This window comes from Cervus elaphus, chromosome 12 (assembly GCF_910594005.1).
Source record: "Cervus elaphus chromosome 12, mCerEla1.1, whole genome shotgun sequence".
Taxonomy (NCBI): domain Eukaryota; kingdom Metazoa; phylum Chordata; class Mammalia; order Artiodactyla; family Cervidae; genus Cervus; species Cervus elaphus.
Genome location: NC_057826.1, coordinates 79,404,724 through 79,429,645, shown reverse-complemented (window position 1 = coordinate 79,429,645; position 24,922 = coordinate 79,404,724). Strand labels below are relative to the sequence as shown.

Genomic DNA, 24,922 nt, shown 5'->3' with positions numbered 1-24,922 from the left:
TCACTCAGGCAGATCCGATCACGGGTGAAGTTATTCTCAGCCGTCACCCCTGAACAGTGCCTGTCACACAGAAGGTACTGTGGAAGTGTTAGCTGCCTCAATATTGAATCAGCTCTCATGAATACTTTGTGAGTCAAAACTTCAGGGTAATGCAGGAGGAAGAACAGGTTTGAGAACTGACAGTGCAGCCACTTCACTGGAGTGGGGTTATAGAGGCTTCTGCTTCTCTGATGCGAGATTGGGCATTTTAGGCCTGGAGGCTATACTGAGCAGCTCACAGAGGTCCCTCCGTTTTAATTCCTCAGGACACCAGTACATACTATCTTCTCCCAGAGACTTCTTATCTGGCTCGGTGGTTGAGCTGCCTGTGAGAGAGATCCTTATACCACTGGGCCATGCCAGGGCAGGCTGCACTGGGACACCAGCTGCTTGGAAGAAGATTGTGAAATTGGTATTAAAGGGAAGACTGTGAAGACAGGCAGGAAATAAAAACAGCACAAATGTTATATAAATGAGCATCTCATTATTAGGCAGCATGTGGGGAGAGGTCTGGGGCCTGATCTCACAGCACCCAGAGGGTGAGAGTGTTGTTAAGTTGCTCATAGTTTCTGCAAGCCTCGTGGCTTGCTTATTCCAGGGGAGTTGAAGGTGGGGGTGGGGGGTGCTGTGTCCTCTCGCTAGCCGAAGGCTCAGGTCACATTCTGCGCACACGTCCCTCCAAGGCCTCCAGCTCAGCCAGCACTTCCTTTGGCAGATCCTGGTTGACCTGCTCTGTCAGATAGCTCCGAATGTCATGAACCTCCTGTTGCCAAAAGTCCTTGGGGAGGGAGAACAGCTGGGTGGTGTCTATGGCTCCCAGGCTGCTGAGATCCAAGGCGCCTTCCTTCGGCACCAGCCCAATGGGTGTCTCTCGGGCACTGTCCTCCCCGTCGAGCCGTCGGCAGATCCAGTCTAGCACTCGGGCATTCTCTCCAAAGCCTGGCCACAGGAAGCGGCCTGCCTCGTCGCGCCGGAACCAGTTGACATGGAAGATGCGGGGCAGCTGGACCCCCTTGCGCCCCTCCATGCTCAGCCAGTGTTCAAGGTAGCGCCCAAAGTTGTAGCCGAAAAATGGCCGCATGGCAAATGGGTCATGCATGATGACCTTCCCTGGGGAGGGGAGCAGGATGGGTAAGGAATCTCCTTTCTTACTGGAGAAGGGTATCCTGCCTCTATCTGGATGAAGCTGTGAAATGTTAGTGGTACTGGAATATCCTTAAGGCAGGGCTAGGGGAAGGGAAGGGGGAAAAGATACACCTGGGAAGGGGTGGGCAGGAGGAGGGTCTGGCTCAGGGAGGGAGAGAAGAGGCAAGGTGGGCACAGGAGTGAAGCGAGGAGGGCACTCACCTTTGTGTTCAGCCGCTGCAGTGGCCTCTGAGCGCATGGCACTGCCCACAAACACCCCATGGCGCCAGCTGAAGGCCTCATATACCAGGGGGACTCCTGGGACACCAGGGCACATGGTCAAAGGCAGCCCTTTGCAAAGATAACTTTGCACCCTCACTCTATCCCTTCTGGTGATCTCGACTCCTACTCTCTCCTAGGACCTCCACTGTGAATTTTCAAACGCCATGCCGCCCCCCTCCACCTTGATTCTCCAGGTGGGGGGCGCTCTAGAGGCAGACAGCTGTCGTTAGCAATCCAGGTTGAGGCCCTCTGAGCTTTAAACACAAGAGGGAGGTGTGCCCTGATAGAGAGCCTGACCCTTAACCCAGAAGGTACGGAGCCTGCATGATGTTTACCTTTGGGTCTGCGGCCTCCAAAAATGATGGCGTCAATGGGGACTCCCTCTGGGGCCTCCCAGGCAGGGTCTATGATGGGGCACTGGCGAGCCGGGGCACAAAAGCGAGAGTTGGGATGGGCACAGGGCTCCTTGTCACCTGGCAGAGCACATACAAATACTGTCACTTCCAAGGGCATGTCCACTCCCAACACACATACCTTTGCAGGTACTCTTGCACAATTTCTTTTTGCCTCATCAGCTCCCCGCAATCTTGAGTTGGAGGTTGGTAGGGAGAAGGGAGCCAGGACATCTCCCCTGAAGATCAAGTTATTTATCCATGATGGTGCTGCCAACTGAGTTATGGGAGAAAAGAGTGGGAGAGGAACTGGGGTTTAGCAGGATATTAATGTTTATGCTAAGTTACAGAACTTGGCCAGTGCTCAAGGGAATGGGGTTAAATACTGTCATAGAGTTATAATAGAAATTTTGCCCCAGAAACTCTTTTAATTTATGAGATTAATATTTAAATAAACACTCAAACCTAAAGCAAAAACAGACTATCAGGTCAGTATTTCAGACAACTGACTTTCCATCAGCAAATGGTGGAAGACAGAATTTCCTGAGTTATCAAAATGCAAACAGGAACTAATTTTAAAGCTAGCAGTATTTTGGTAATTTCCCTGGGTCTGCTTAGACTCTGCTGGAGTGACAGGGCTTGAAGAACTCAGTTGAGGATGTAACCTGGACAGTTGTAACCTGAGGAGGTCACTTTAGGCCCCTTCAGATGCCTGGAGAGGAGTTGGGACCGAGTCAGTGGCACATGTATAAAGCACCATCATGGGGGCCCTGAATGGACCCAGGGCTTTCTCTGCTAGAAGCTGCTGCTCAGACCTGGGGGGCAAGGGAGTCACAGAGTCAGTGTGCCCTGCCCTGCTCCAGTCCCGGCTCCTGCCTCCACTCATATAAGAACCATCCCTTACGCTTCTCTCTGGCACTTTCATCCCCAGTTCAGGACCTAGCTCAGGGTATTATTCTGAGAATTGAAGCTGGATACAACACGCCCTAGTAATACTCCTGAATCCAGAGATGATGAAAGGGTTGGGCAACTAGCCTGTGGGGAAATATGAAAGTTTCTTGGATTTCTCAGTTGGGTGGGGAGGCTGAGGAGGGCTTAATGATGGTGTTAGAGAAAATGAAGGATGATTAGATGAAGAGGGTGACTGCTAAGCCAGCCTGGAAAACGTGAATGTAGGCTTCAGCGACCACAGGCCACCCTCCCCTGCTAAGCTCTTCTTTGCTCCCAACCCTAGATCTCAGCTGTCCAAATGCCAAAGGCCACTAAAAGCTGAAGGTCCAGAGTGCAGGGCTGGGGGAAGGGGAGGGCTGCAGGGCACTGGAGAGTAATGACAGGGTTGAGAAACTAGCTTCCAAGAGAGGCTAAAGAGCTGGTCTAACTTTGTTTGAAAGGACTGGGGTGAGTATGTTGGAAGAGCAGGGGAAAGGTAACAATACTGACCTTTAGCCAATGGTTATTTTAGGGGGGTGGCGGTGGGGACCCAGTGGAGGGGAGGGGCAGGCTTCCTTCTTCCTAACGGGTCCAACTTATGGATTGTGCTTTGAGTCCAATTCTTTCTGTAATAATTTCCAAGACAGCCCTCCCCCTTTAAAAACATTCAGCTTATATTAATTGAGAATTTACTATGTATCTGGCACTATGTTGAACCTTTTACATGCATTATTTAATTTAATCCTCCAACACCTTATGAGCTAGGTACTGTAATAACTACCCCCATTCAAGTGATGGGGGGACCCTGAAGCTCAGGTTTTAGCAACTTAGTCAGGCCACAGAGCCAATACTTGGTGGAGCTGGGATGTGAATTGAGATCTTGCTTAGGGTTAGAAAACTGAGAACATTCATAACTCTCTGTGCCTCCCAGAGGTCCTGGGAGGTGGCTGCAGGTTGAGGAGAACTCCTTTACATCAACAAGGTGCTGAGCCCCGGGTCTGACTAACCCTAACCCCTCGTACCAGGTTTCCAGGGTTTGCCTAGCCAAGAGGTCACGGTGACGCCAGGTGGAAGAGGCTGATCGATGCCCTCCCAGTACACGCCGCCATCACTGGTCTCAGCCACGTTGGTGAAAATGGTGTTACTCTGGACTGTGGCCATAGCATTGGGATTGGTGGTGGCAGAGGTGCCAGGGGCCACCCCGAAGAAGCCATTCTCAGGGTTGATGGCCCGGAGTCGACCTGTCGGGAGGAGAAGTGAAAAAAAGGAAGGACTAACCAGGAAGAGTTGAGAGGCTCAGTCTTGGAAGGTCTTGCTCAGCTCCTCCCTGCCCTGAGCTAGACCCTAGATCTGAGGGGAAAGACTGCATCTCCAGGGCGGGGGGCTGCCAGGAGGCAGGGGGTTGGGGTGGTCGTTCAGGGAAAGGTTCTCATTGATAAAGTTCACCCTGAGCAGTGAGGGGAGAGTTGAACCAGAACCCAGAGTGCGATCCAAGGGCCTCTCACCATCACTGTCAAACCTCATCCAGGCAATGTCATCTCCCACACACTCCACTTTCCAGCCTGGCAGTGCCGGCCGCATCATGGCCAGGTTTGTCTTGCCACAAGCACTGGGGAAGGCGGCTGCCACGTAGCGCTTCTTCCCCGCAGGATTGGTGATACCCAGGATCTGCAAGGTGGGGAGAGGGAGGACAAGGAAGAGAGCACCAGACAGAGGTCAGGAATGGTCTGCTTGGGAAGGACAGCTAGGGGTCGACAGGGAGGACCAAGGTTTATTCACTAATTGGGTGCACCACCTTGCCATGGGGCCTGGGGTGGCAGCAAGGGGAAGCCCCCCAACAGTCAGCAGCTTCAGGCCAAAGCTTCGGGCATTTGGGCTGAGTCCCTGGCCTCCAATCTGGCAGTAGAGAGGCGAGGCTGAGGCTGACTGGTCAGGGCCCACCCCTGGCCTGCCCCCCCAGATCCTCACCAGGCCCTCACCAGCATGTGCTCCGCCAGCCAGCCCTCATCCCGGGCCAGCCGAGAAGCGATGCGAAGGGCAAAGCACTTCTTGCCCAGCAGGGAGTTGCCACCATAGCCGCTGCCGAAGGAGATGATCTCCCGCTGGTCGGGCACGTGGCCAATCAGGGTTTTCTCTGGATTGCATGGCCACTGGCTCACCGGTTCCCCTGGGGACAATGGATTCATGGGGCTGCTGGCAGGGGCATCAGGCATCAGGCTGTCAGGGGCTGGAGGGATTGGGGTTGGCAGGAAAGACACTGGGAGCGATGGTGGTGTCAATGGGTGGCTAAAACCTCCTACCTCATGACACCGGTCAGCTCCCGTGCCCCTATTCTTGGATAATTCTTCTCAATCTTGGTGCAAGCTACTTTGTCAACACAGCTTCACCCTCAGCCCATTCCTGCTCTAGAACATGGGACTTCACTATCTCACCAATCAGGATGGCTAGGATGTGGGGTTCCCTCTGAGTACAAGCGGGCCTCTGTGTCCTGCCCTGGGCAGAGCAGGTGCTCACCTTGCCCAGTCAAGGGCTGGCCCACAGAGTGAAGGCACTTGACAAAGTCGCCATCTCCCAGAGCCTGAAGCACAGGCGTCCCCAGCCGGGTCATGATCCGCATGCTTGCCACCACGTAGGCAGAATCCGTGAGTTGCACTCCGATGCGGGACAGTGGTGAGCCCACGGGACCCATGCTGAACGGAAGCACGTACATGGTTCGGCCTACAGAGGAAAACGCCACCTGGATGAAGGGTTCAAACCTTCAGTGCCCCTGCCTCTGTGTCCCTGCCCTGATTACCCTGCATGCAGCCTGGAAACCTCTCATCCACAGCTTGCTGGAACTCAGCTGGGGACATCCAGTTGCCCAGCTGCCCACGGGCCCCACCAGTCGGGAGGGGCACCGTGTCCCGTTGAGAAGGAGTTACAATCACCGTCTTGCTCTCTACTCGTGCCACATCCTTGGGGTCTGTGCGGGCCAGCCAGCTGGGGGAGAGCGGATATCAAGAAGATAGTGGCCAGCAGACCGCCCTCACCCCAGACCCACTCTTTCATGTCCAGCTTTGTCTCCAGGTCTTCTGTTGGCCTTAATTTTTTCCCACCCATTTGCACCTCAGTTCTTCACCCAGATTTTTTTTTTTTAATTTTCGGGTCTTAGTTGCAGCATGCCAAGCACATGGGCTCAGTAGTTGCAGTGTGTGGGCTTAGTTGCTCTGCACCATGTGGGATCTTAGTTCCCAGACCAGGGATCAAACTCGTGTCCTCTGCATTGCAAGGCAGATTCTTAGCCACTGGGTAACCAGGGAAGTTCCCTCCCCCAGATTTTGTCCCAATCTAAGGGGTAGTTCCCTTGGCCCCCAGCCCTCTAATGGCCTCTGCCCTGGCAAAAAAAATCCCTGAATTTGTAAGTTAAAAAAAAAAAAAGTAAAGGCTTTTATTTGTATCAACATAAAAGTATAGACCAACCGCAATAGTTTCTGATGGTTTCCCTCAAAGCTCCCATTCTGTTTATTCCATTGGCGTGGTCTATTTAAATTGAATTTTGTCTCGGTAAACCCAAAGTTGCCTCGGTCCACGCAGCTGCCCCCATCTCGCAGGTTGCTGGGCTCAGGACTTACCAATTGTTGTACTTCGGGAGTTTTCGGATGAGTCCCTGCTGTTCCAGCAGGGCCAGTGTGGCAGTGTTCTCTGCCTCGGTCCCATCACAGATGTGGATGCCCTCCGGTTGGCACAGGCGGGCACTGTGTTCCACAAAGTCTCGAACCTTAGCGGGCAGCTGGCCCAGGTCTCCGCTGAGGACTCGCAGTGTCTGGATGCTGCACCGTGATGACCAGCCCCAGGGGCTCAGCCTGTGCCAGCTAAGCCTGCAAGAGAAGAAACAGAGAGGTAATGGGCCAGGTGTTCTCATGGAAGATGGGCAAGTCAAGGGTACAGAGGGCTGGGCTTCTAAGGACAAGCTAAAGTCTGTCTGGGTATAGGCACCATAAAGAAGTTGGACTAGGTGAAGGAGATGGGTTCAGGCCATGTGTATTTTGTGGCCTTTATGAGGCTTAGTGAGGGTGTCTCCTGATTAGCAAGGGACAGGTATTGCCAAATGAGCATAAAGGCACATGTCTGGCAATATGGAAGTGTATGTTTAGGCATGCTGATGTTACTGTAGGCTTGGCTCATGCCCATGGTTTACTATGTCTCGTCAGTGTCTGGAAATGAGCAGGCGTCCTGTGGCCCAAATGTCAATAAATTGTGCCCAGGTGACTGCTTCATGTGTCTGGTGTTCTTTTCATTCTCAAATGTAGTTTTGCATGCTGTAAGACTGTGAAAACTTCAAGCAGAGGACCAGGTCTGTGGCATGGTTTAAGTCCCAGTTTTCTCGATTTGGGCCCTTGTACAAAGAGTGGGTGATCGGATGTCAGGGTTTCAGGCATTGGATCTGTGGCTGCCCAGAGGCCCAACAGGGATTGCATAAAGTGTTGTCACTGGGTAGGTAGGTATTTTCAAACTATGTGGAAGGCTGACTGTCAGGGAATATCATTGGCTGAGCTGCATGCCCCAATTCTTAGAACAGAGCCCCTGGAATCTGTCCCTTCACAGCCCTAGGAGAGGGAAAAGTAGGATCTGCTCTGATTGGCCTGGACCCAAGGTGGAGTGACCCAGAGAGAGCAAAGGCCAAGAGAGGGAAGTTACCCTTCTCCTATGCCAGGGCCTTGCCCACCAGAAACTGTGCCCCACGTGCCCAGCACTGCATGACCCTGCCCCTCCCTTGGCTCTCTTTCCTAGAGAACAAATGCCTAGAGCTCTGGCGGTGGGGTGGAACATTAGACTGTAGGGTGCTCAGACTCACAGGGAAGCCTGGGGAAGAGAGGACACTCAGGCTGTGACTGGGAGCTGGGTGGCTTCACTGGGCAGGGCAGGGTGGAGACCTAATGTGGCCCTAGGGGCAGAGGAGGAAGCCTCCTGGGACCTTCTCTGTTCTGCTTCTGAGAGTTTTCCCCAAGCATTAATTTTAAAGACATTCAGCCTTGGGGAGAACCTCTCTCTGTGGGGAGACTGCCTCAGGGAGTCTCCTGTGAAGCTCCCCCTGCTCTTCTCCAGTCTCTGGAGTGGGACCTTCTCCTTTTCCTCTGCTCTAGAGACCATCCACAAGGGCTGGCCTAGGGGAACCAGCTGTGGGAGAGACCGAGGGCCGGCTCAGACTCTGAGACAAAAGCTGAGAAGGGAGACTACGAAGGGAAGACAGGAAGCTGTGAAAAGGGGGTGAAGATAGACAGGCACGGTCTGGGGGTTCGTCCTGGACAGGGGATGAAGCCAGCCAGGTAAGAATGAAGGCAACTTGGTCCCTACCTCTACCATGCCTCCCTCCCTCTTGGGACCCCAGGCCCCTCTAGCTGCGCAGGGCTCCCCGCCAGGTTCCTATCCGGGGGAGGCCGGGGAATGGCTGTTTACCTTCTACCTTCTTTAGGGAGCTCTGAGCTCAGTCCCCAGAGGTTCGTGCATCCTTGACCCCAGGGCCCTACTGCTCCTCACTGCAACCTGTGGAACCACTTACATCTGTACAGCAAAGGAGGAGATATGGAGCCTGGGCCCCAGGAGGGCGAGCGAGGAGGGGAAAGGAAGTTCTGAGAGTGGCAGATACAGACGGTGTGGTCAGGGACCAGCAGAGCAGGAGGGAGGAGGGGACGGAAACCCAGGGACCCGGAGCGGCTGAGGCCGCCCCGATCTCCGGCGTGACGCACGACCCGAGAGGACGAGATCCAGACACACTCGCCACCTGCCCGCCTCCTTCTCTCGGATGCATAACCAGGCCGAGGGCGGCGAGCAGGACAACGCATGTGGCAGCCCTGAGGGGGCGAGCGCGGCGGAAAGTGAGGGTCGGCCCCGGTCTGGGGGTCACTCACCGCAGGCCGGGGCGGTACATAGCGGGGTGGCCACGAGAACCGAGCGGAGCCGGGGAGATAAGGAAGGCGGGGAACCAGGGAGCAGCGCCGAGAGCGGGAGCTCAGGCTGGGCGGGAGGCGCTTAAAGAGGAGGCGGGCCGGCGCAGGGGCGGGACCCAGCAGGGCCGCGGGACCCTCTCTCCGCCCCCGGGCTACCCGCGGGTCCGCCCAGCCGCGGCCCCACCCGCTGCATCCTAGCCCCCAAACCCTTGTCTCCCATTGGAGGGTTGGTTCCTCTCCTCGGCTCCCCTCCCCGAAGCCCCGCCCCACCGCCCCGCCTCGCCCCCTGCACATGATGTAATTTTGAGGACTCTTGCTCCTGGGAAATAGTGACGGGCAGGCACTGGGTGGCAAACAAGCCAAGAACTAGGGGCGAGGCCAGGGGCGGAACCCACGGGTAGCTGTAAGTTTAGCAGCCGGGGGCTGGGCATTGCCTTTCCCTTTCTTCCGGGGGCTTGGGCACTCTGAGCCCAGGCTCTTCTGTTGTCCAGGATTCTAATATCGTGGTTCTCTCAGTCCCCAGCTCCCAAATCCGTTTCTTCTCCCGGAGATGAGGATTCTTCTCTGCCCTACCATGGTGGTAATGTCTCTCCATCCCAGAATCTCTTCTTTGGGGCTCTGGACTGATCATTCCCTCCACATTCCCCTGAAGAATCCGTCTACCCCAACCAACCATAAAGTCCTCTGGTAACTTCTCAAGTTATGTCTCCATCCAGACATCTGTCTTCAGCTTGAGGCCCTGGGTATTACCCCAAATGCCATAGCACCTCGAACTCAACATGGCTATGGTCAGCCAGCATCCATTCCCTATTTCTGTTAATAGCACCCTGATGTTCTTTTGGGGAACCACCTCCTCAAACTGTGTGGTCCTGTGGGCCTCCTGGGGGTGGGCTCTGAGCTTGGCCAAATTGTGTATTCTTTACTCTGGCCATAGCCAGTGGAAATGTTCAGGAATGGGGGTGATGTCTCTCAGGCTTTTTCTGTCAGCTTTCAAAATGGGCTCCCTATCTGCTGGGGTTGCTGGGCTGGGAGAACCTAAGCCTGATGCTGCTGGGTGTCAGCTTGGCCCTGCAAAGGAGGAACCTGCCTGAGATAGAAACCAGCTTAGAGGAAGCAGGCCAAGGGATGGAGAGCAACAGATTGCTGATTTGAGGGTTCAGTTCAGTTCAGTTCAGTCGCTCAGTCGTGTTCAACTCTTTGCGACCCCATGAATCGCAGCACTCCAGGCCTCCCTGTCCATCACCAATTCCCAGAGTTCACTCAAACTCACGTCCATCGAGTCGGTGGTGCCATCCAGCCACCTCATCCTCTGTCGTCCCCTTCTCCTCCTGCCCCCAATCCCTTCCAGCATCAGGGTCTTTTCCAATGAGTCAGTTCCTCGCATCAGGTGGCCAAAGTGTTGGAGTTTCAGCTTCAGCATCAGTCCTTCCAATGAACACCCAGGACTGATCTCCTTTAGGATGGACTGGTTGGATCTCCTTGCAGTCCAAGGGACTCTCAAGAGTCTTCTCCAACACCACAGTTCAAAAGCATCAATTTTTCAGCGCTCAGCTTTCTTCACAGTCCAACTCTCACATCCATACATGACCACTGGAAAAACTATAGCCTTCGAGGGTTAGGAATCAATAAATATTTTCTCTTGCTCAACCTAATTGTAAGAGGATTTCTTCTATTTGTAACAGAAACAATCTTGATTCTCAGATTTCTCAGAGTTCTGTGCTGGACTATCATGGGACAAGGGGAGCTGGTCTCCAGCCTTTGGCTTGCTACTGACCCTCATCTCTTCTACCCAGGCTCCATCCTGGACTCAACCTCATGTGTATGTATTTGGGACAGTTTCTTCCAGTCCCTACATCCAAACTCTGTCTATAGCCACTCCACTGCAAGCAGTTGCCTCTTTGTGCCTGCTCTCTAGGCCTAAAGATGTGCACACTGGTGGCATCACAGCCAACCTTTCAAAGTGATGCTGAAAGCCCAGACTGTCTGTATACTGGTGCCGAATCTAATCTTGGCGACAGAGTTTTGGGTGAAGTAGAAAAGAATTAACTTTATTACTTTGCCAGGCAAAGGAGGCTACAGTGGGTTAATGCCCTTAAAACTGTGTGTCCCAACTTGGAGAAGATAGTGAGAAATTTTATAATAATTGTTCAAGGGGAGCATGATCAACTTGTGGATGTTCTTCTGATGGGTTGGTGGTGAGGTAAGTAGGAGTCAGCATCATCAACCTTCAGATCCAACTGGTACATGCTTGTGGATAGGATACCATCATTTGATAACTTCTCCCACCTGGAAAAGTTTTCAGAATTTGCAAAATAACTCAAGGATATTATTATGTATACCAGTTGCTAGGGAAACAGAACCTTGCCCCATACTTGCCCTTAACTGTGTCTCCCTGGTCTTGCATCCCTTCCCTTCCCTAGTTAACAACAGCTTGAATCTGTCCATTGGAACTCAGGGAAGGTCATGGAGGCTGAATGAGGGCTGTTTCCTATAATCAAAGAAATGGGGGACACAGAAAGTCTTTGCACCTAGGAGCCCCACGGAGCCTAGCTTGATATCAATAGGTCATCATCTCTTCTGCTCTCATGGTTCCCTATCAGGAAATGGAACCACTATCTAGCCAGTTGCCCCAGAAGAACCTGAATCAGTCTGGACTCTTTCTTCCTTATCTTCCACAGCCAATCAGACACCAGGACCTTTGGATTTGTACTTCACAATTAGCTCTCAAATCAGTGTCTGTCTACTTGACCCTTGCCTTAGTTCAAGGTTTATCTCTCACTTGGCTTCAGAAAATAGCTTCCAAGCACCTGCTTGGCCTCCCACATCTCCAAATGCCACTCCCTCTCCCTCCCATTAAGTTCTCCAAACTTTGCACATAAGTTCACTTTGGAAAATTAAGAGAGAAGGATAATGTTTATTGTATGGCCACTAGTTGCCAGGCTATGAACCAGCAGTTTTACATGCATGTATGTGCATGCTCAGTCGTGTCTGACTCTTTGAGACCCCAGGGACTGTAGCCCGCCAGGCTCCTCTGTCCATGGGATATCCCAGGCGAGAATACTGGAGTGGGTTGCCATTTCCTCCTCCAGGGGATCTTTCCGGCCCAGGGATGGAAGCTGCATCTCCTGGGTCTCCCGCATTGGCAGGCAGATTCTTTACTGTTGAACCATTGGGAAAGTTCTTTACATGCACAGTCTCATTCTGTTTCACAACAACTGTTTTATCAATGTGGCCACTGAGGCTTAGAGTTTAAGCCATTTTTTTCAAAGTCACACAGCTAATCAGCAAGAGAAATAGAATCGGAATCCAAGTTTTTCTTTTTTTTTTTTAATCCAAGTTTTTCTGACTCTAATTACCAAGTTGGTTTTTTCCCCCGGCAATTCTATATTGTCTCTGATTTATCATTAAGGAAAAAAATGAGATCATAGCATTCTTAAGCTTAAAACTCCTTGAAGCCTTCCTACCACATGACAACTGATGTCTTTCATAATCTGGCTTCTGTTTATCCAGTGGTATCACCTCCCCCTCTTTACTTGCTGTCTTCTCTCCTATATGCCAAACTCTGCAGTTTCCAGAGCACAGCTGGGAATCTTTTCTGCCCTTCAGGTTTAAATTAAATATCACCTCCTGTGTGAAGGTCAGTGTGCCCCTTAGAATTAGCATCTCTCTCATCTGTGTTAGCTCTATACTGTGTGCATACCTATATCTTTGAATTAATTGTACTTTATTATGATTGTTTTTGTATCTCTATAATCTCTGGCCCTTCTTTCAGTCTGACCAGCCAGGTGGTCCACTGTCAGTGGAACACCACCAGGGGGCAGGGCAAGCCTTGGCTTGGTCTGCATTTTCTGCTCCCCAGGGCCCTCTGGTTCACCCCATGGATGTCTCACAGAACCTCTGCAGTAGATACTAGGAGTGTGGCCCAGATCCCCACTTTAGAATCACAGCACTTATTGAAACTGAGTGGGACCCTGTGGGACCCTCCCAGGTACAAATCCTTTTTGTGTTCCCAGTTTCTTATTTGGAGGAAAAAGGCTTCAGCTTCCTAGACCTTCCCTGAGTACCAAAGGGCAGATTCAAACAGTTACTAATCAGGGAGAAAAGATAATGCAGAAACAGAGGAGCAGCAGTCCATAAAGGATAGTGTGGCTATAAAGCAGGGTCCTGGTTCCTGCTCAAGGGATATCAGTTCAGTTCAGTTGCTCAGTCATGTCCGACTCTGCGACGCCATGTACTGCAGCACGCCAGGCCTCCCTGTCCATCACCAACTCCTGGAGTTTACTCAAACTCAATTTCCATTGAGTCAGTGATGCCATCCAACCAGCTCATCCTCTGTCATCCCCTTCTCCTCTTGCCTTCAGTCTTTCCCAGAGTCAGGGTCTTTTCAAATGAGTTAGTTCTTTGCATCAGGTGGCCAAAGTTTTGGAATTTCAGCTTCAGCATCAGTCCTTCCAATGAATATTCAGGACTGATTTCCTTTATGATGGACTGGTTGGATCTCCTTGCAGTCCAAGGGACTCTCAAGAGTCTTCTGTAACACCACAGTTCAAAAGCATCAGTTCTTCTGCATTCAGCCTTTTTTATAGTCCAACTCTCACATCCATACATGACTACTGGAAAAACCATAGCTTTGACTAGACAGACCTTTGTTGGCAAAGTAACATCTCTGCTTTTTAATATGCTGTCTATGTTGGTCATAACTTTTCTTCCAAGGAGCAAGAGTCTTTTAATTTCATGGCTGCAGTCACCATCTGCAGTGATTTTGGAACCCCCAAAAATAAAGTCTCTCACTGTTTTCACTGTTTCCCCATTTATTTGCCATGAAGTGATGGAACCAGATGCAATGATTTTAGTTTTCTGAATGTTGAGTTTTAAGCCAACTATTTCACTCTCCTCTTTCACTTTCATCAAGAAGCTTTTTGGTTCTTCTTTGCTTTCTGCCATAAGGGTGGTGTCATCTGTATATCTGAGGTTATTGATATTTCTCCCAGCAATCTTGATTCCAGCTTGTGCTTCATACAGCTCAGTGTTTCTCATGACGTACTCTACATATAAGTTAAATAAGCAGGGTGACAATATACAGCCTTGACAATATACAACAACCAGTCTGTTGTTCCATGTCCAGTTCTAACTGTTGCTTCCTGACCTGCATACAGATTTCTCAAGAGGCAGGTCAGGTGGTCTGGTATTCCCATCTCTTTCAGAATTTCCCACAGTTTGTTGTGATCCACACAGTCAAAGGCTTTGGCATAGTCACTCAACAACACAAGCAAACAACCTCAAGGGATACACATAAAAATATCTTTGAGTTCTTCTGCAGCAACTGAGGCCCCCACCCAGGTTGTTGTTCAGTTGCTAAGGCGTGTCAACTCTTTGCGATCCCATAAACTGCAGTAGGCAGGCTTCCCTGTCCTTCATTATCTCCCTGAGTTTGTCCACCCAGGTGGAGGATGATAACTTCAGGCTGAGCACAAGATCCCTGGAACACAGCCCTGTTACCTCACCAGCAAGCAGTCAGAAGAAAAAATTCCCACACCCTAAAGCCCCTACCCCAGATTTTGTCTATAAAAACTACTTCTAGAAACCCACTGGGGTTCCTGAGCATGAGCCACACTTTCTCCTTGCTTGGCCCTGCAGTAAACCTTTCCTCTGCTCCAAACTCCCACATTTCAGTTGGGCCTCATTGTGCTGGAGTAGGGGGTATGGGGTATGCAAACTTGCATTTAGTAACAGGTGCAGGGTGTGACCAGCCTTGTCTTACTCTGCATTTTCTGCTCCCCAGGGCCCTCTGGGTCTCCCCTTGGATATCTCACAGATCCCCCGTGGTGGGTGCTGTGGCATGCTGCCCAGATCCTTCAGGATCCGGTCCCAGCTACTGAGTGTTGGCTGCTGATAAAGAAGAGCTGAGCACTTCCCTGGGTACCACCTATGGCTGAAGGGAGTTGTCTTGCTAAATGTGCATGCCTCTTTCCTGGAGAAGCCTGTGTCCAGTGACTGATTGGCTCAGGGGTCCAGAGTCCCAGCCCCTTTCTCTCAATTGAGGACACTCTGAAGTTTCATCCTAGCTCCAGAGCTCCTATAGGGTCAGCTGAAGGCTCTGTTTCAGCCATAATGCTCTTCAACTCTTCTCTCTATCCAATGCTGCTTCCCTCACAGACTCTGAAAATCCTCCCATCAAACCACCTGTACACAAGTTTCCATCTCGGAGTTATTATTTTTTTCCAGCTTAAGATATCCCCCCAACTCAACTTGGATGCTGCATTAACCCCCTAATCTGACTCTTGATTCCATTTTGGCTATCCTTCACAGTAGATCTGAAGTGATCTTTTCAAACACAACCTGATCATTCCACATCCTTGCTGAAAATCCTTTAGTAGCTTCTCATTGTTCTTAAGGGCTTCCCCAGTGGCTCAGAGGTAAAGAATCCACCTGCAATGCAGGAGCCGCAGGAGACGTGAGTTCGACCCCTGGGTTGGGGAGATCCCCTGGGGGAGGAAATGGCAACCTACTACAGTATTCTTCCCTGGAGAATCCCATGAACAGAGGAGCCTGGTGGGCTACAGTTCATAGGGTTGCAAAGGGCTGGACACGACTGAAGCGACTCAGCACATTCTTTTCACAGTCCATGTCCTAAACTTGGCCTACAGGTCTCTGCATGATCCAGCCCCATCCTCACCTATCACCATTCTTCCCACTTTGCTTGGTTTTTGCTTTTTGGCTATACCATTTTTGTTTTTCAGTTTCATGCATTTTTTTTTTTCGAATTTTATGCATGTGTCTACCTCTTCCCTGCCCAGTGCCCTTGCATAGATTATTCCTGTGACTTGGAATCCCCATCTTCTCCACTCTTCCAGACACAGTCCCTTTTTACTCCCCTGACTAATCTCAGTTTAATGTGACTACCTTAGGCTAGTTGTTGCTGTAATGCTGCTGCCTCCCTGGCCCCCACACTACATTAGGTTCCCAGGAAATAAAGTCTCATAGGTCCCTGCCCTTCTCTTGCATAGCACCCATCTTCATATAATGAATTATTTTTACATAGGCCCATCCCTAACTAGAGGCTCTAAATATTTGAAATGTATGACTTAAACAAGCTAACAACTATTAAAATATATTCTATTCTTCTACCTTGACAAATATACACACAATGGTCTGGAATTTGGTTTGAATTTGAATTCAAATTTGGATTTTGTTTGAAATTCTCAGGATTCCACAGCAGAATGTGGTATTGTGGGGGGAGGCATCTCTTTGGGTCCACCTCTTTTCCCGCCTCTGACACCATCTTCTGCTGCAAGGGGACTCCTTTGCATGCATGTGGACCTTCCTGTCTACACAGCCCAATTCTGTTCACAGTCTCCTGCCAACAGCCACTCCTTGGCCACCCCCTGGGTCTAGGGATGTGTATGTGAGTAATGTGATCTACCCTTGGGAGGGCAAACCCAGGAAAGAGGTCCATGTGGGCCCTAGAAGTGGGCTTGGGGCCCTTTGCACAGAGAATTCCTAAGTATGTGGAGTATAGTCTGGAAGGGGTTTGGGGTATGGGCAGGGGAGGCCTGGACTCCTCACTGCAAGGGACATAGCCTGAAGAGGGCCAGAGAAAAGCCTTCTGAAACACAGGGCCCAGGGCAGGGGCTATTCCTACCTGGGCCCAAGGGCAATAAGTTGACATTTCTCTGGTTCATCAGTCTGTAAGCTCCACAAAGATGGGGCTGGTGATGGTCTGATTTACTGAGGGGTCCGTAGTGCCCAGCACATTGTCTGGTGCAGAGTACATGTTTAATCAATGTTTGTCAAATGAATGAATGTACAAGAGGTAAACCAGGAAGAGGTCTGAGGATTTGGATCCATCACTGATGATCTAGATTGTACAGGTTGTACAGGACTGCAAAAATGGGGGTGCAGGACAGAGAAGATGGGAAGGGAACCCCAGATCACTGGCTCTGTCTCTCTTCCTCTCCTTCCTCTTTGCTCCCTACCCCACTTCTCCAGGACCTGTGCCTGCCTAGCCTCCTTCCACATGGTCTAGCATCCCTCTGTCTGTATCCTTTTACCTTTTATTCTTTTGTCCACTGCTCTTTTTCTGTGGCCTGACCATTTATTTGTCTGTTATGTATTTGTTTCTAGTTCTTGGTTGCCAATCTTACCTTCCTGTCTCCCTTCTTCTGCCACTTTTACTCTTCTAGCCCCTTGTTCCCATCACCTCTTAACTCCCTCTTGATCCCCTCTTGGAAACTTTCTTCTCTCGTTTAGTTCCCCATGGCCCTTTGCCCATCTCTTCTTTGTGCCCAAGTTCCTCTGTCTCCTTCAATCCAGATTGCTGGGGAGCCCTTGACTTGTTCTGTCCTCTCGCCCAGGTCTATGCTTACTGCCTCCTTGGCTAAGTCTTCCTGCCTCCCTTCCTCTGTTTTGTCCTTCCCAGAGTCCACCTGGTTTCATCTTTCGCATCCCCATTTCCCTGTCCCTGCTTGTCCTTGAGTCAGACAGTCTCAGCATGTGTCCCCCTCCTGCCAAGAAAACCCATGAAGCAGCTTGTAGGTCCTCACTGGCTACTGTAGGTTCTTCTCTCTGTGCACTTAGTCCTTTCCCCTGGCCCAGCCCTCACCCCCCAGACTCCTTTCCCTGGTAAGTGGCGCCTGGTCTGAGCCCCGAGCGGCTCAACTTGCCTGAGCTTGTTTAGTCTGACTCCTTTAGCCCGTTAGAGGCTTAGCCCTCCCACCTCTCCTCTGAGCGCTCCAGTAAACAAGAGGATCAGTGCAGACCTGACAGCTGCTGGGGGGCAAGTGTCTGGCTAGACCAGACCAGGCCTGCGAAAGGGGCTGCAGTCAACACTTGCTATTTCTTCTTCACCAGGGACATTCTGAGGCCTCTTTCCTGTGTATTTACCTTAGAACCACATTCCATGGGCATACGCATGGGGTCCCTAGTCTCCATGGTTTCCATTCCCATTTTGTGGCATTGTTCCCAGGCCTTGGGTTTTGTTTGTTTGTTTTTCTTTTGCAAAAAGAATACTAGATCCAGGCCATCACACCACTTGAATGATGACAATGGCTTCTGCTCCATAAAATGGAGGCCAAGTGTGGAAAGACAGGTGTCCTCTGATGGAGGTCTTTTTATATACGTGTAGAGAGAGAGATAGGAGAGACCACACCCCCCCACCCCCCACACACATACACACATGCCCCAAAGAAAGCTGAGTTGACTAGGTATTCTGTAGATCAGGGGTTCTACTTTAGTGTTCATCAAAGTAAACTGGAGGACTTGTAAAAACACAGAGTTTTGGGGCCCCATCCCCAAAGTGTCTGATTTAGTAAGTTTGAGGTGATTCCAGAGAACTTGTGTTTTTTAACAAGTTCCCAGATGGCGCTGCTGATCTGGGGACCCCAGTGTGAGAACCACTGTCTTAGATCATCTGAATCCACCAGCTCTTCACCTAACTCCAAAGGCTGGGACCCAGTTAATTTTTATAATTGATGATCCTTGGGGCTGATGGACACCCAGGTGTCTCTTTGGGTGGGGAAAGAGGACCTGTTAACCTCATGGGAGTATTTGGATGTCCTTAGAAATTAAGAGAATTGCCTTTAACTCCTGAAGTTCTATTCTAGTACAGACTCTATTTAAACAGCTTCAGACAGGTTTAAACATCTCCTTGGCTAATACCTAGTATCCCTGTTCCAACTTCTACTCGGGGATGATAGCTCTAAGAGGTGTTAGGGGATTAGGCTGAAAATGTAGGTCACCCCCCAGCCATCTGGGAACCAGGAGGAGTGAGAGAGGAAGAGAGAGGTTCAGAGACACATACAAGGAAAAGGTGAGGGGAAGCAGAGGGCAAATGAGGGCAGTTTCAAAAGTGCCTTGGATGGATTGGTGGTGATTGGATTTTCAGTGTCCCGAGGTGGCCTGGAAGGAAAGAAGGAGCAGGGTTCCTGATTTCCCCTCTGCTCCTGCTCCCAAGCTGCCTGTCCTGGGGCTGGGTCCATAGAAATGAGAGAGGCCGAGAATAGATGAGGCAAGTCCTGGAGGGTTGTTTATCTCTCTGATGCCGTAACTGTGAGGGGCATGAGGTGGGAGTGAGGTAGGCGGCAGAAATGTAAGGATTCCTGAAAACAGGAAACAGATTCAACAGGCCAGGTGAGAGTGGGCTTGGGAGAATTCGTATTCCCCTAAAACACCCACAAGGCATGGCAGAGCCTTGGAGGCTGAGGGTGCTGGAAGCTCATCTGGCCCTCTTTTCCACTCCCAGGCTCTCAGTCACCAAGGGCTGAGGGTTGTGTCCGCATGAGGGTGCTGATGGGGGCCAAGGTGGCACTCTGTACTGGGGAGCGGGGAATAGTGAGTTGGACCATCTGTGATATGCTTTGTTGGGGAAGATGCCCCCTTCCCTTCCTTGAGACCAGGCAGACTTGTCGTCTCATTTCCTGCAACCCCCCAGGTCCATGAGATATGCAAATGATCCCCTCACCTCATTGGCTGGAGGCCTGAGAAGCATGGATGACCTAAGAGAGCTGGCCCTTTAAGAGTGTCCAGGGGGCTCTGTGCCCACAGCCCCTTGTTCTGAGCACAGAGGTGCCAGTCCCTGCTCAATGGGGCCTCCATTCTCTGGGGAAGCTGTGCCTGCCTGGCTCTGACATTTGACCAATCGTCTCTGCCACCCCTAAAGTGAGTATGTCTGAGGCCTCCCTGAGTGCCAGGCCTCTCACCTAGAGCCTCCTCCTCCAACACCTGCTATCGGCTTTCTGTTGAGCTTTTTGTTTTCTGTTTTCAGGAATGTTCACTTTCTGTCCCCTGCTCTACTCCCACCTCAACTGGCTTGAGGTCCCTCACTGCTATCACATCAGAAAGAAAAGCAGCCCTCGTCACTTATCTTTTCATCCAACTCTGTCTGGACACCTCTCTCTGTGTCTCACCTTCTTTCTGTAAAAGATCAATTCCTTCAATGTGTGTTTTTGTTCCCATCCCCTCTGCCCTCTCAAGGGTGAGGAGCTCAATAGATATGGCAATACCTGGGACAGGAAGAGAGAGAGGCCTTGTCCTTCCTCTTGCCTCTCTGGGCAGAACCTGGGGGCCTGAGATGTGGTTGGAAAGCAGCTACCTAGGTTTGAGGCATGAAGATGGAGCCAAACTCTAAACCCTGGGGCTCAGTGTGTGTGTTAGTTGCTCAGTCACGTCTGACTCTTTGCAACCCCATTGGACTGTAGCCCGCCAGGCTTCTCTGTCCAAGGAATTCTCCAGGCAAGGATACTGGAGTGGATTGCCATTCCCTTCTCCAGAGGATCTTCCTGACCCAGGGATTGAACCCTGGTCTCCTGCATTGCAGGCAGATTCTTTATTGTTTGAGCTACAGGGAAGTCCCTGCCTTGTCCCTCCTGGGGCTGTTGGAACTGAGAGTTGGGCTCAAGCTTGGGACTTACAGGCTGGGAAGTCTCTCCAAGGTCACCTAGCCAGAGGTGCCTCAGGTGGGCACATGCTCTGAGGTTGATAACAGAGAGGAGGGTTCCTGGGTGACACAAGTTTGGGGATCAACTCTGTTGAAGTTGAGCAGATGGCTTACTGAAGGACTTCTCAGATGACTATGTTGCTGTGCTCTCTGAACCTGCAAGAGGTGGGGATCATTTCTCAAAATGATCTGAGCATAGACCCCCTCCTTGGCTATTTCTCAGACTTCATGTTTTGCAGAACACTCTTTGAGAATTGTTAAAGTCTAACTACTTTCCTTGAACAGAAGGGGAAACTGGGGTCAGAAGGGGAAGGTGACCTGTTCAAGTTCACACATCTTAGGTCCTGGATGGAAGGAGGAAAACTAATCTCGGTTTTCCTACGAGAGATTGGCCTTGAGGAAAGATGGTCACCACTCAGTCCTGATCTTTTTAGAATTGATTCTGGGACCTTTTTTGCTTGAAGAGTCTCTTGCTACTTGATTAATCCATAGAATGAATGTTCACTGAGGGTCTTCTACGTGCAAGGCGTTGGCCTGGGTGTTCTGAGAGACAGAGGTAATACAGCATGTGATCCAGCTATATTAAAATCCACAGCATATGTGCCTTGCCATTGCCCTAAAATATACACATTCTCTGTCACAGTTAATTAAGCAACATTTTTTTAATTGCTTGGAAATGAAATGATGCCTCTTGAGATGACAGAGACATTCAGCATGTCCCAGCACTAGAGTTGGGAGTGCTGCCATATTCTTCTTGTTTTTCATAGATCCCAGAGGCACCAGTAGGCTGGAGGCTGTGCTATCCCCTTTCTCATTCAGGCTTTAAGCGGCTTGCCCCCTGGTCAGGAGCCCCTGCCACCTGAGAAGTTGTTTCTCAGCCTGGAGGCGACTATGCAGGGAACAGACTGTGCCATCATCCCAGCTTTCCAGAATTCTGTCTCCATGGCACTTGGGCTTTGGGGGAGGAGACTGGCAGGAAGTCTCCCGGTGCTCCAAACCTGTCCTCTTCTTTGCAGGTGCACCCTTCCTAATCCAGCCCCAGAATGGCACTGCCTCCCAGTCCCCTGGCCATGGAATATGTTAATGACTTTGACTTGATGAAGTTTGAGGTAAAGCGGGAGCCCTCAGAGGGGCGATCTGGCCCCCCGACAGCCTCACTGGGCTCCACCCCCTACAGCTCAGTGCCTCCTTCACCCACCTTCAGTGAGCCAGGCATGGTGGGGCCCACTGAGGGCACCCGGCCAGGCCTGGAGGAGCTGTACTGGCTGGCCACCCTGCAACAGCAGCTGGGGGCTGGGGAGGCGCTGGGGCTAAGTCCCGAGGAGGCTGTGGAACTGCTGCAGGGTCAGAGCCCAGTCCCTGTTGAAGGGCCCCATGCCTACTACCCAGGGAGCCCAGAGGAGACAGGAGCCCAGCATGCCCAGGTGAGTGGTCAGCAAGAGGGCCAGAGGAGGGGGCAGGGTGAGAGGGGAGGAAGAGAGGAAGGGGAGTCCCTGGAGAGGCTTACCAGTTTGGGGAAGGAACAGACAGGAGAAGGGAAGTACCTTTAGAAGATATCAGATAAAGACAACTATTGTTCTGCGCCCCCCACCCCTCAATAGAGAGAAATGAGTGGGCTCAACCAGGAGGAAGAGGGAGAAGACAAGGTTAGAAGAGGACCAACTGAAAGGGGAGAGTTGAGAGTTAAAGGGCATCAGGAATGATTGATTACAGGCAGGTATATAGATACTGCGTTTATGGATGCCAGGTAAATAGATACCAGGTATAGAGATACCAGGAGAGGGTTGTGCGTGGAATGGAGTGGAGTTGAGACTGTAGGAACCGGAATGAAGTTGGTCTTTTTAAGACTTCGTGCTTCTCCAGTCCCCAGCCTTCTCAGGAAGGATTGGGACTCATCCTATTAATCATAGACAGATGGGGGCGTTGAGGGCATTAAGATATAATCCAAATCCTTTAAGGGTCACAGGGTTGAGGAGCGAGGTGTGTTGGAGGACAGGGGAGCGAGGTGTGTTGGAGGGGCAGGGTTTGTCTGTCCCGGTACACACATAGGCCAGGAGCCCGCTCAAGACCCCGCAAAGGCGGTGTGGGGTTCAGGCGCGCGATTGGCTTGCCCGAAGGTGGGTGGGAAACGCTGGGACCATCCAAAGGGGTCGAGGACCCTTGGTGATGGTGGAGGGCAGTGGAGGGCGTGTTGGGACCTGGAACAGGATCTAGGCTGCAGGATAGACTCAGGGGAAGGCGCATGTTCAGGTAAAGGTGGAAGCCGGGGGCGGGGCCACCGGAGCGTGGAACCAGGCGGGAGCCCTGCTGACCGGCGCCCGGTCGGTTCTCTCTGCAGCTGGCCGAGCGGTTTTCCGACGCGGCGCTCGTATCGATGTCTGTGCGGGAGCTAAACCGACAGCTGCGGGGCTGCGGGCGCGACGAGGCGCTGCGGCTGAAGCAGAGGCGCCGCACGCTGAAGAACCGCGGGTACGCGCAGGCCTGTCGGTCCAAGCGACTGCAACAGCGGCGGGGGCTGGAGGCGGAGCGCGCCCGCCTGGCCACCCAGCTGGACGCGCTGCGGGCGGAAGTGGCTCGCCTGGCTAGGGAACGCGACCTCTACAAGGCTCGCTGTGAACTGCTGGCCCCGAGTGGCCTGGGGCCAGAGGCCACGCCCACCTCTTCCTCTGAGCCCCTGGCCACCGAGTGGTGGAGTCGGTGGGCGGGCGGTGCGCATCACCCGGGAGGCGGCTGTGCCATTCACTAGATGGTTACTGAGCGCCTTCTGGAGCCAGATACTCCTTTGGATGACCACACAAGTATCCCCAAACTTCCTGGACCCTCAAGGCATGCTCTGAGGTTAGATACCGGTCACTTCCTGGGAGAGGGATCCCCTTCCCTCACGCAGGACGTGCACAGAAACCGTTCACCTTCTGCCCCACTCTATAGGACCAGGTCACTGAAATCTGCGGGGGTCAGTGCCAGGCTTTGTGTAGGGGGCAGGCCGCAAGGAGGTGTGGACAACGCACAGTGAATGGGAGGTGAGGGAGTCCTGCTGCTCCCAGATCAGTTTAGATTTTAATTCAAGGCTTTCAACCTGTAGTGCAGTAAGGTGGTAATTAGCAATGAAGCTATGTTTTCATTCCAGGGCTTGTAACCTCCCCATTTTAGGACAACTGCATTTTCAAGATTTCAATTCCCATTTTCAAGACAGACCAGAAACTTGATTCAAGAGGCTTTTGTCCTAGCCAACCCCATGGCCTCCAAGGTCTAGAGCAGCAAAGGCTGGAGGAGCTCCAGGGGTGGTAGGTATGGGCTGGGAGAGGACCCTGAGCAGGAGTCTGAAAACCTGGGTGCTAGTCTCAGCTCTGCCACAGGATACCTCTGACATCTTGAGCAAATCACTGGCTCCCTGGATTTTGACGACCTTGTCTAATGCTCACTTGATTGGATGACTTCAGACACCTTTCCAGTTCTGGCCTCTCCATAGTGTGGAAGCCCCAGGGGTCTCCCTGAGAATCCCTCAACTCAGCCTCTTTAAAGGGACTTCCTGCTCTGTTCCAGCTTCCTGACTGCAGCTTAGGCCCTGGATGAGACCATGCCCTGGTTCTGGGTTGCTCCTTCCATGCGGCCTTGGCCTCCAGATCTGCATAGGGTGCCCCTGCTCCCTTCTGCCTCTCTGAGGGCAAAGGTATGACTTTCCCCAGCCTGACAAGGAGCTGAGAGAATGCAGCTTTTGTGAATTAAACTTGAAGTCTAGGCACAACCATATGCTATTGGCTAGATGTTCTTACAATTTAAGAGGTGTTTATTCTATATTCTTGCTCCAGGCCTATGTAAGTGTGTGTGTGCATATGTGTGTGAGAGAGAGAGAGAGAGAATGAGAGAGAGAGAGAGATACAAAGTATGGTGGGGGAAGAGAGTGGATAGCCCCCACCTGGGCTGAGTGGAGCATCACAATTCTAAGGCCCAATGGAAATGGGGGTGGGGGTGGGGATTGGGCCAGATGGACCCTCCGGCTCCCACCTCCACTGCATAGAAGCCCAAGAACAGTACTGACCCAGCCAGGCCTGCCTGTGGCTATCCCGATGGCTCATAGTTGCCATGGTAACCCAGCCCTCGGGTTCAGCAACCTACAGAGAGTGGGCGGGGCTCTGGGCAGAGCAGAGGCATTGGGCCGGGAGCAGTTACCTTAGCAGCAGTGGTAGGTCCTCTAAGGGACATATAATAAATGGAGAGAAGCAGTTGGGTGTGGGGGAAGAAGCTCCCATATGTCTCTCTTCCTTTCTGCCCCCTCTACTCGCCCCCTCCCCAGCTGTCTCTTCCCATCCCTGTTCTTGTTCCCTCCTCCCATCCTCTAGTTCTAGCCCAGCTCATCCCCCCTCCACTCAGGAGCCTGCGATGAGAGTCCTCTCCTCCATCTCCACCAGAATTTTCTTTCTCTTCTCATTTCCCACCACTGACCACTCATCACCCTCTTGGGCTCTGCTTCCTCTATGAGTGGCTCATGGCACCTTGAGCACCTCCTCCTCCACCCCCTTCCACTGGTATCCTTGCAGGGAGAGACTGGGGCAGGGAAGGTCCTTCTAGGAGCCTGGCTCTCCTCCTGTCACTCTGGCTCTCCCCCGATCCTCATGTGTTCTCTGCACCTGTGATCTAGACCTGCCACCATTCATGCCCGCCTTCTTTAACTGGCTGAGGCCCTGCACGACACGCGTAAGGGCAGAGATGCCCATCCGTAGGCATCTACTCCCACACACATAACTGGGCCATGTGTACACACACTTGGGTCACAAGTGGGCCACATGGGTACA

General features: G+C 51.9%; 2 protein-coding genes across 5 annotated transcripts; one reads left to right on the top strand and one right to left on the bottom strand.

Moving 5' to 3' along the window:
* Nucleotides 1–501: 501 nt before the first annotated feature.
* Nucleotides 502–8,812, bottom strand: PCK2 (phosphoenolpyruvate carboxykinase 2, mitochondrial). The gene is made up of 10 exons (XM_043920518.1): nucleotides 8,657–8,812; nucleotides 6,380–6,625; nucleotides 5,563–5,747; nucleotides 5,283–5,486; nucleotides 4,748–4,935; nucleotides 4,274–4,436; nucleotides 3,791–4,009; nucleotides 1,782–1,919; nucleotides 1,387–1,482; nucleotides 502–1,149 (listed from the first exon to the last, which is right to left on the bottom strand). Exons 1-10 carry the CDS (start codon nucleotides 8,674–8,676, stop codon nucleotides 695–697), a joined length of 1,914 nt encoding a protein of 637 aa, XP_043776453.1. The 5' UTR covers nucleotides 8,677–8,812; the 3' UTR covers nucleotides 502–694.
* NRL (neural retina leucine zipper) lies at nucleotides 6,624–23,864 on the top strand. 4 transcript variants are annotated; one of them, XM_043920521.1, is made up of 3 exons: nucleotides 6,624–8,074; nucleotides 21,146–21,553; nucleotides 22,468–23,864. In XM_043920521.1, exons 2-3 carry the CDS (start codon nucleotides 21,173–21,175, stop codon nucleotides 22,873–22,875), a joined length of 789 nt encoding a protein of 262 aa, XP_043776456.1. In that variant the 5' UTR covers nucleotides 6,624–8,074; nucleotides 21,146–21,172; the 3' UTR covers nucleotides 22,876–23,864. The 4 variants fall into 4 exon arrangements, with proteins under 4 accessions (XP_043776456.1, XP_043776458.1, XP_043776457.1 ...); XM_043920523.1 differs by lacking the exon at nucleotides 6,624–8,074 and adding an exon at nucleotides 9,069–9,098; XM_043920522.1 differs by lacking the exon at nucleotides 6,624–8,074 and adding an exon at nucleotides 10,294–10,514.
* The last annotated feature ends 1,058 nt before the right edge of the window (nucleotides 23,865–24,922 follow it).

Excerpts from the sequence above, each read along its gene's own strand:
- NRL (XM_043920521.1), top strand. The coding sequence starts at position 21,173 with ATGGCACTGCCTCCCAGTCCCCTGGCCATGGAATATGTTAATGACTTT. Across the intron at positions 21,554-22,467 it reads CAGGAGCCCAGCATGCCCAG|CTGGCCGAGCGGTTTTCCGA; the intron begins GTGAGTGGTCAG and ends TTCTCTCTGCAG.
- PCK2 (XM_043920518.1), bottom strand. The coding sequence starts at position 8,676 with ATGTACCGCCCCGGCCTGCG. Across the intron at positions 4,437-4,747 it reads GGCTGGCGGAGCACATGCTG|ATCCTGGGTATCACCAATCC; the intron begins GTGAGGGCCTGG and ends CCCACCTTGCAG. Across the intron at positions 1,150-1,386 it reads TGCAGCGGCTGAACACAAAG|GGAAGGTCATCATGCATGAC; the intron begins GTGAGTGCCCTC and ends TCCCCTCCCCAG.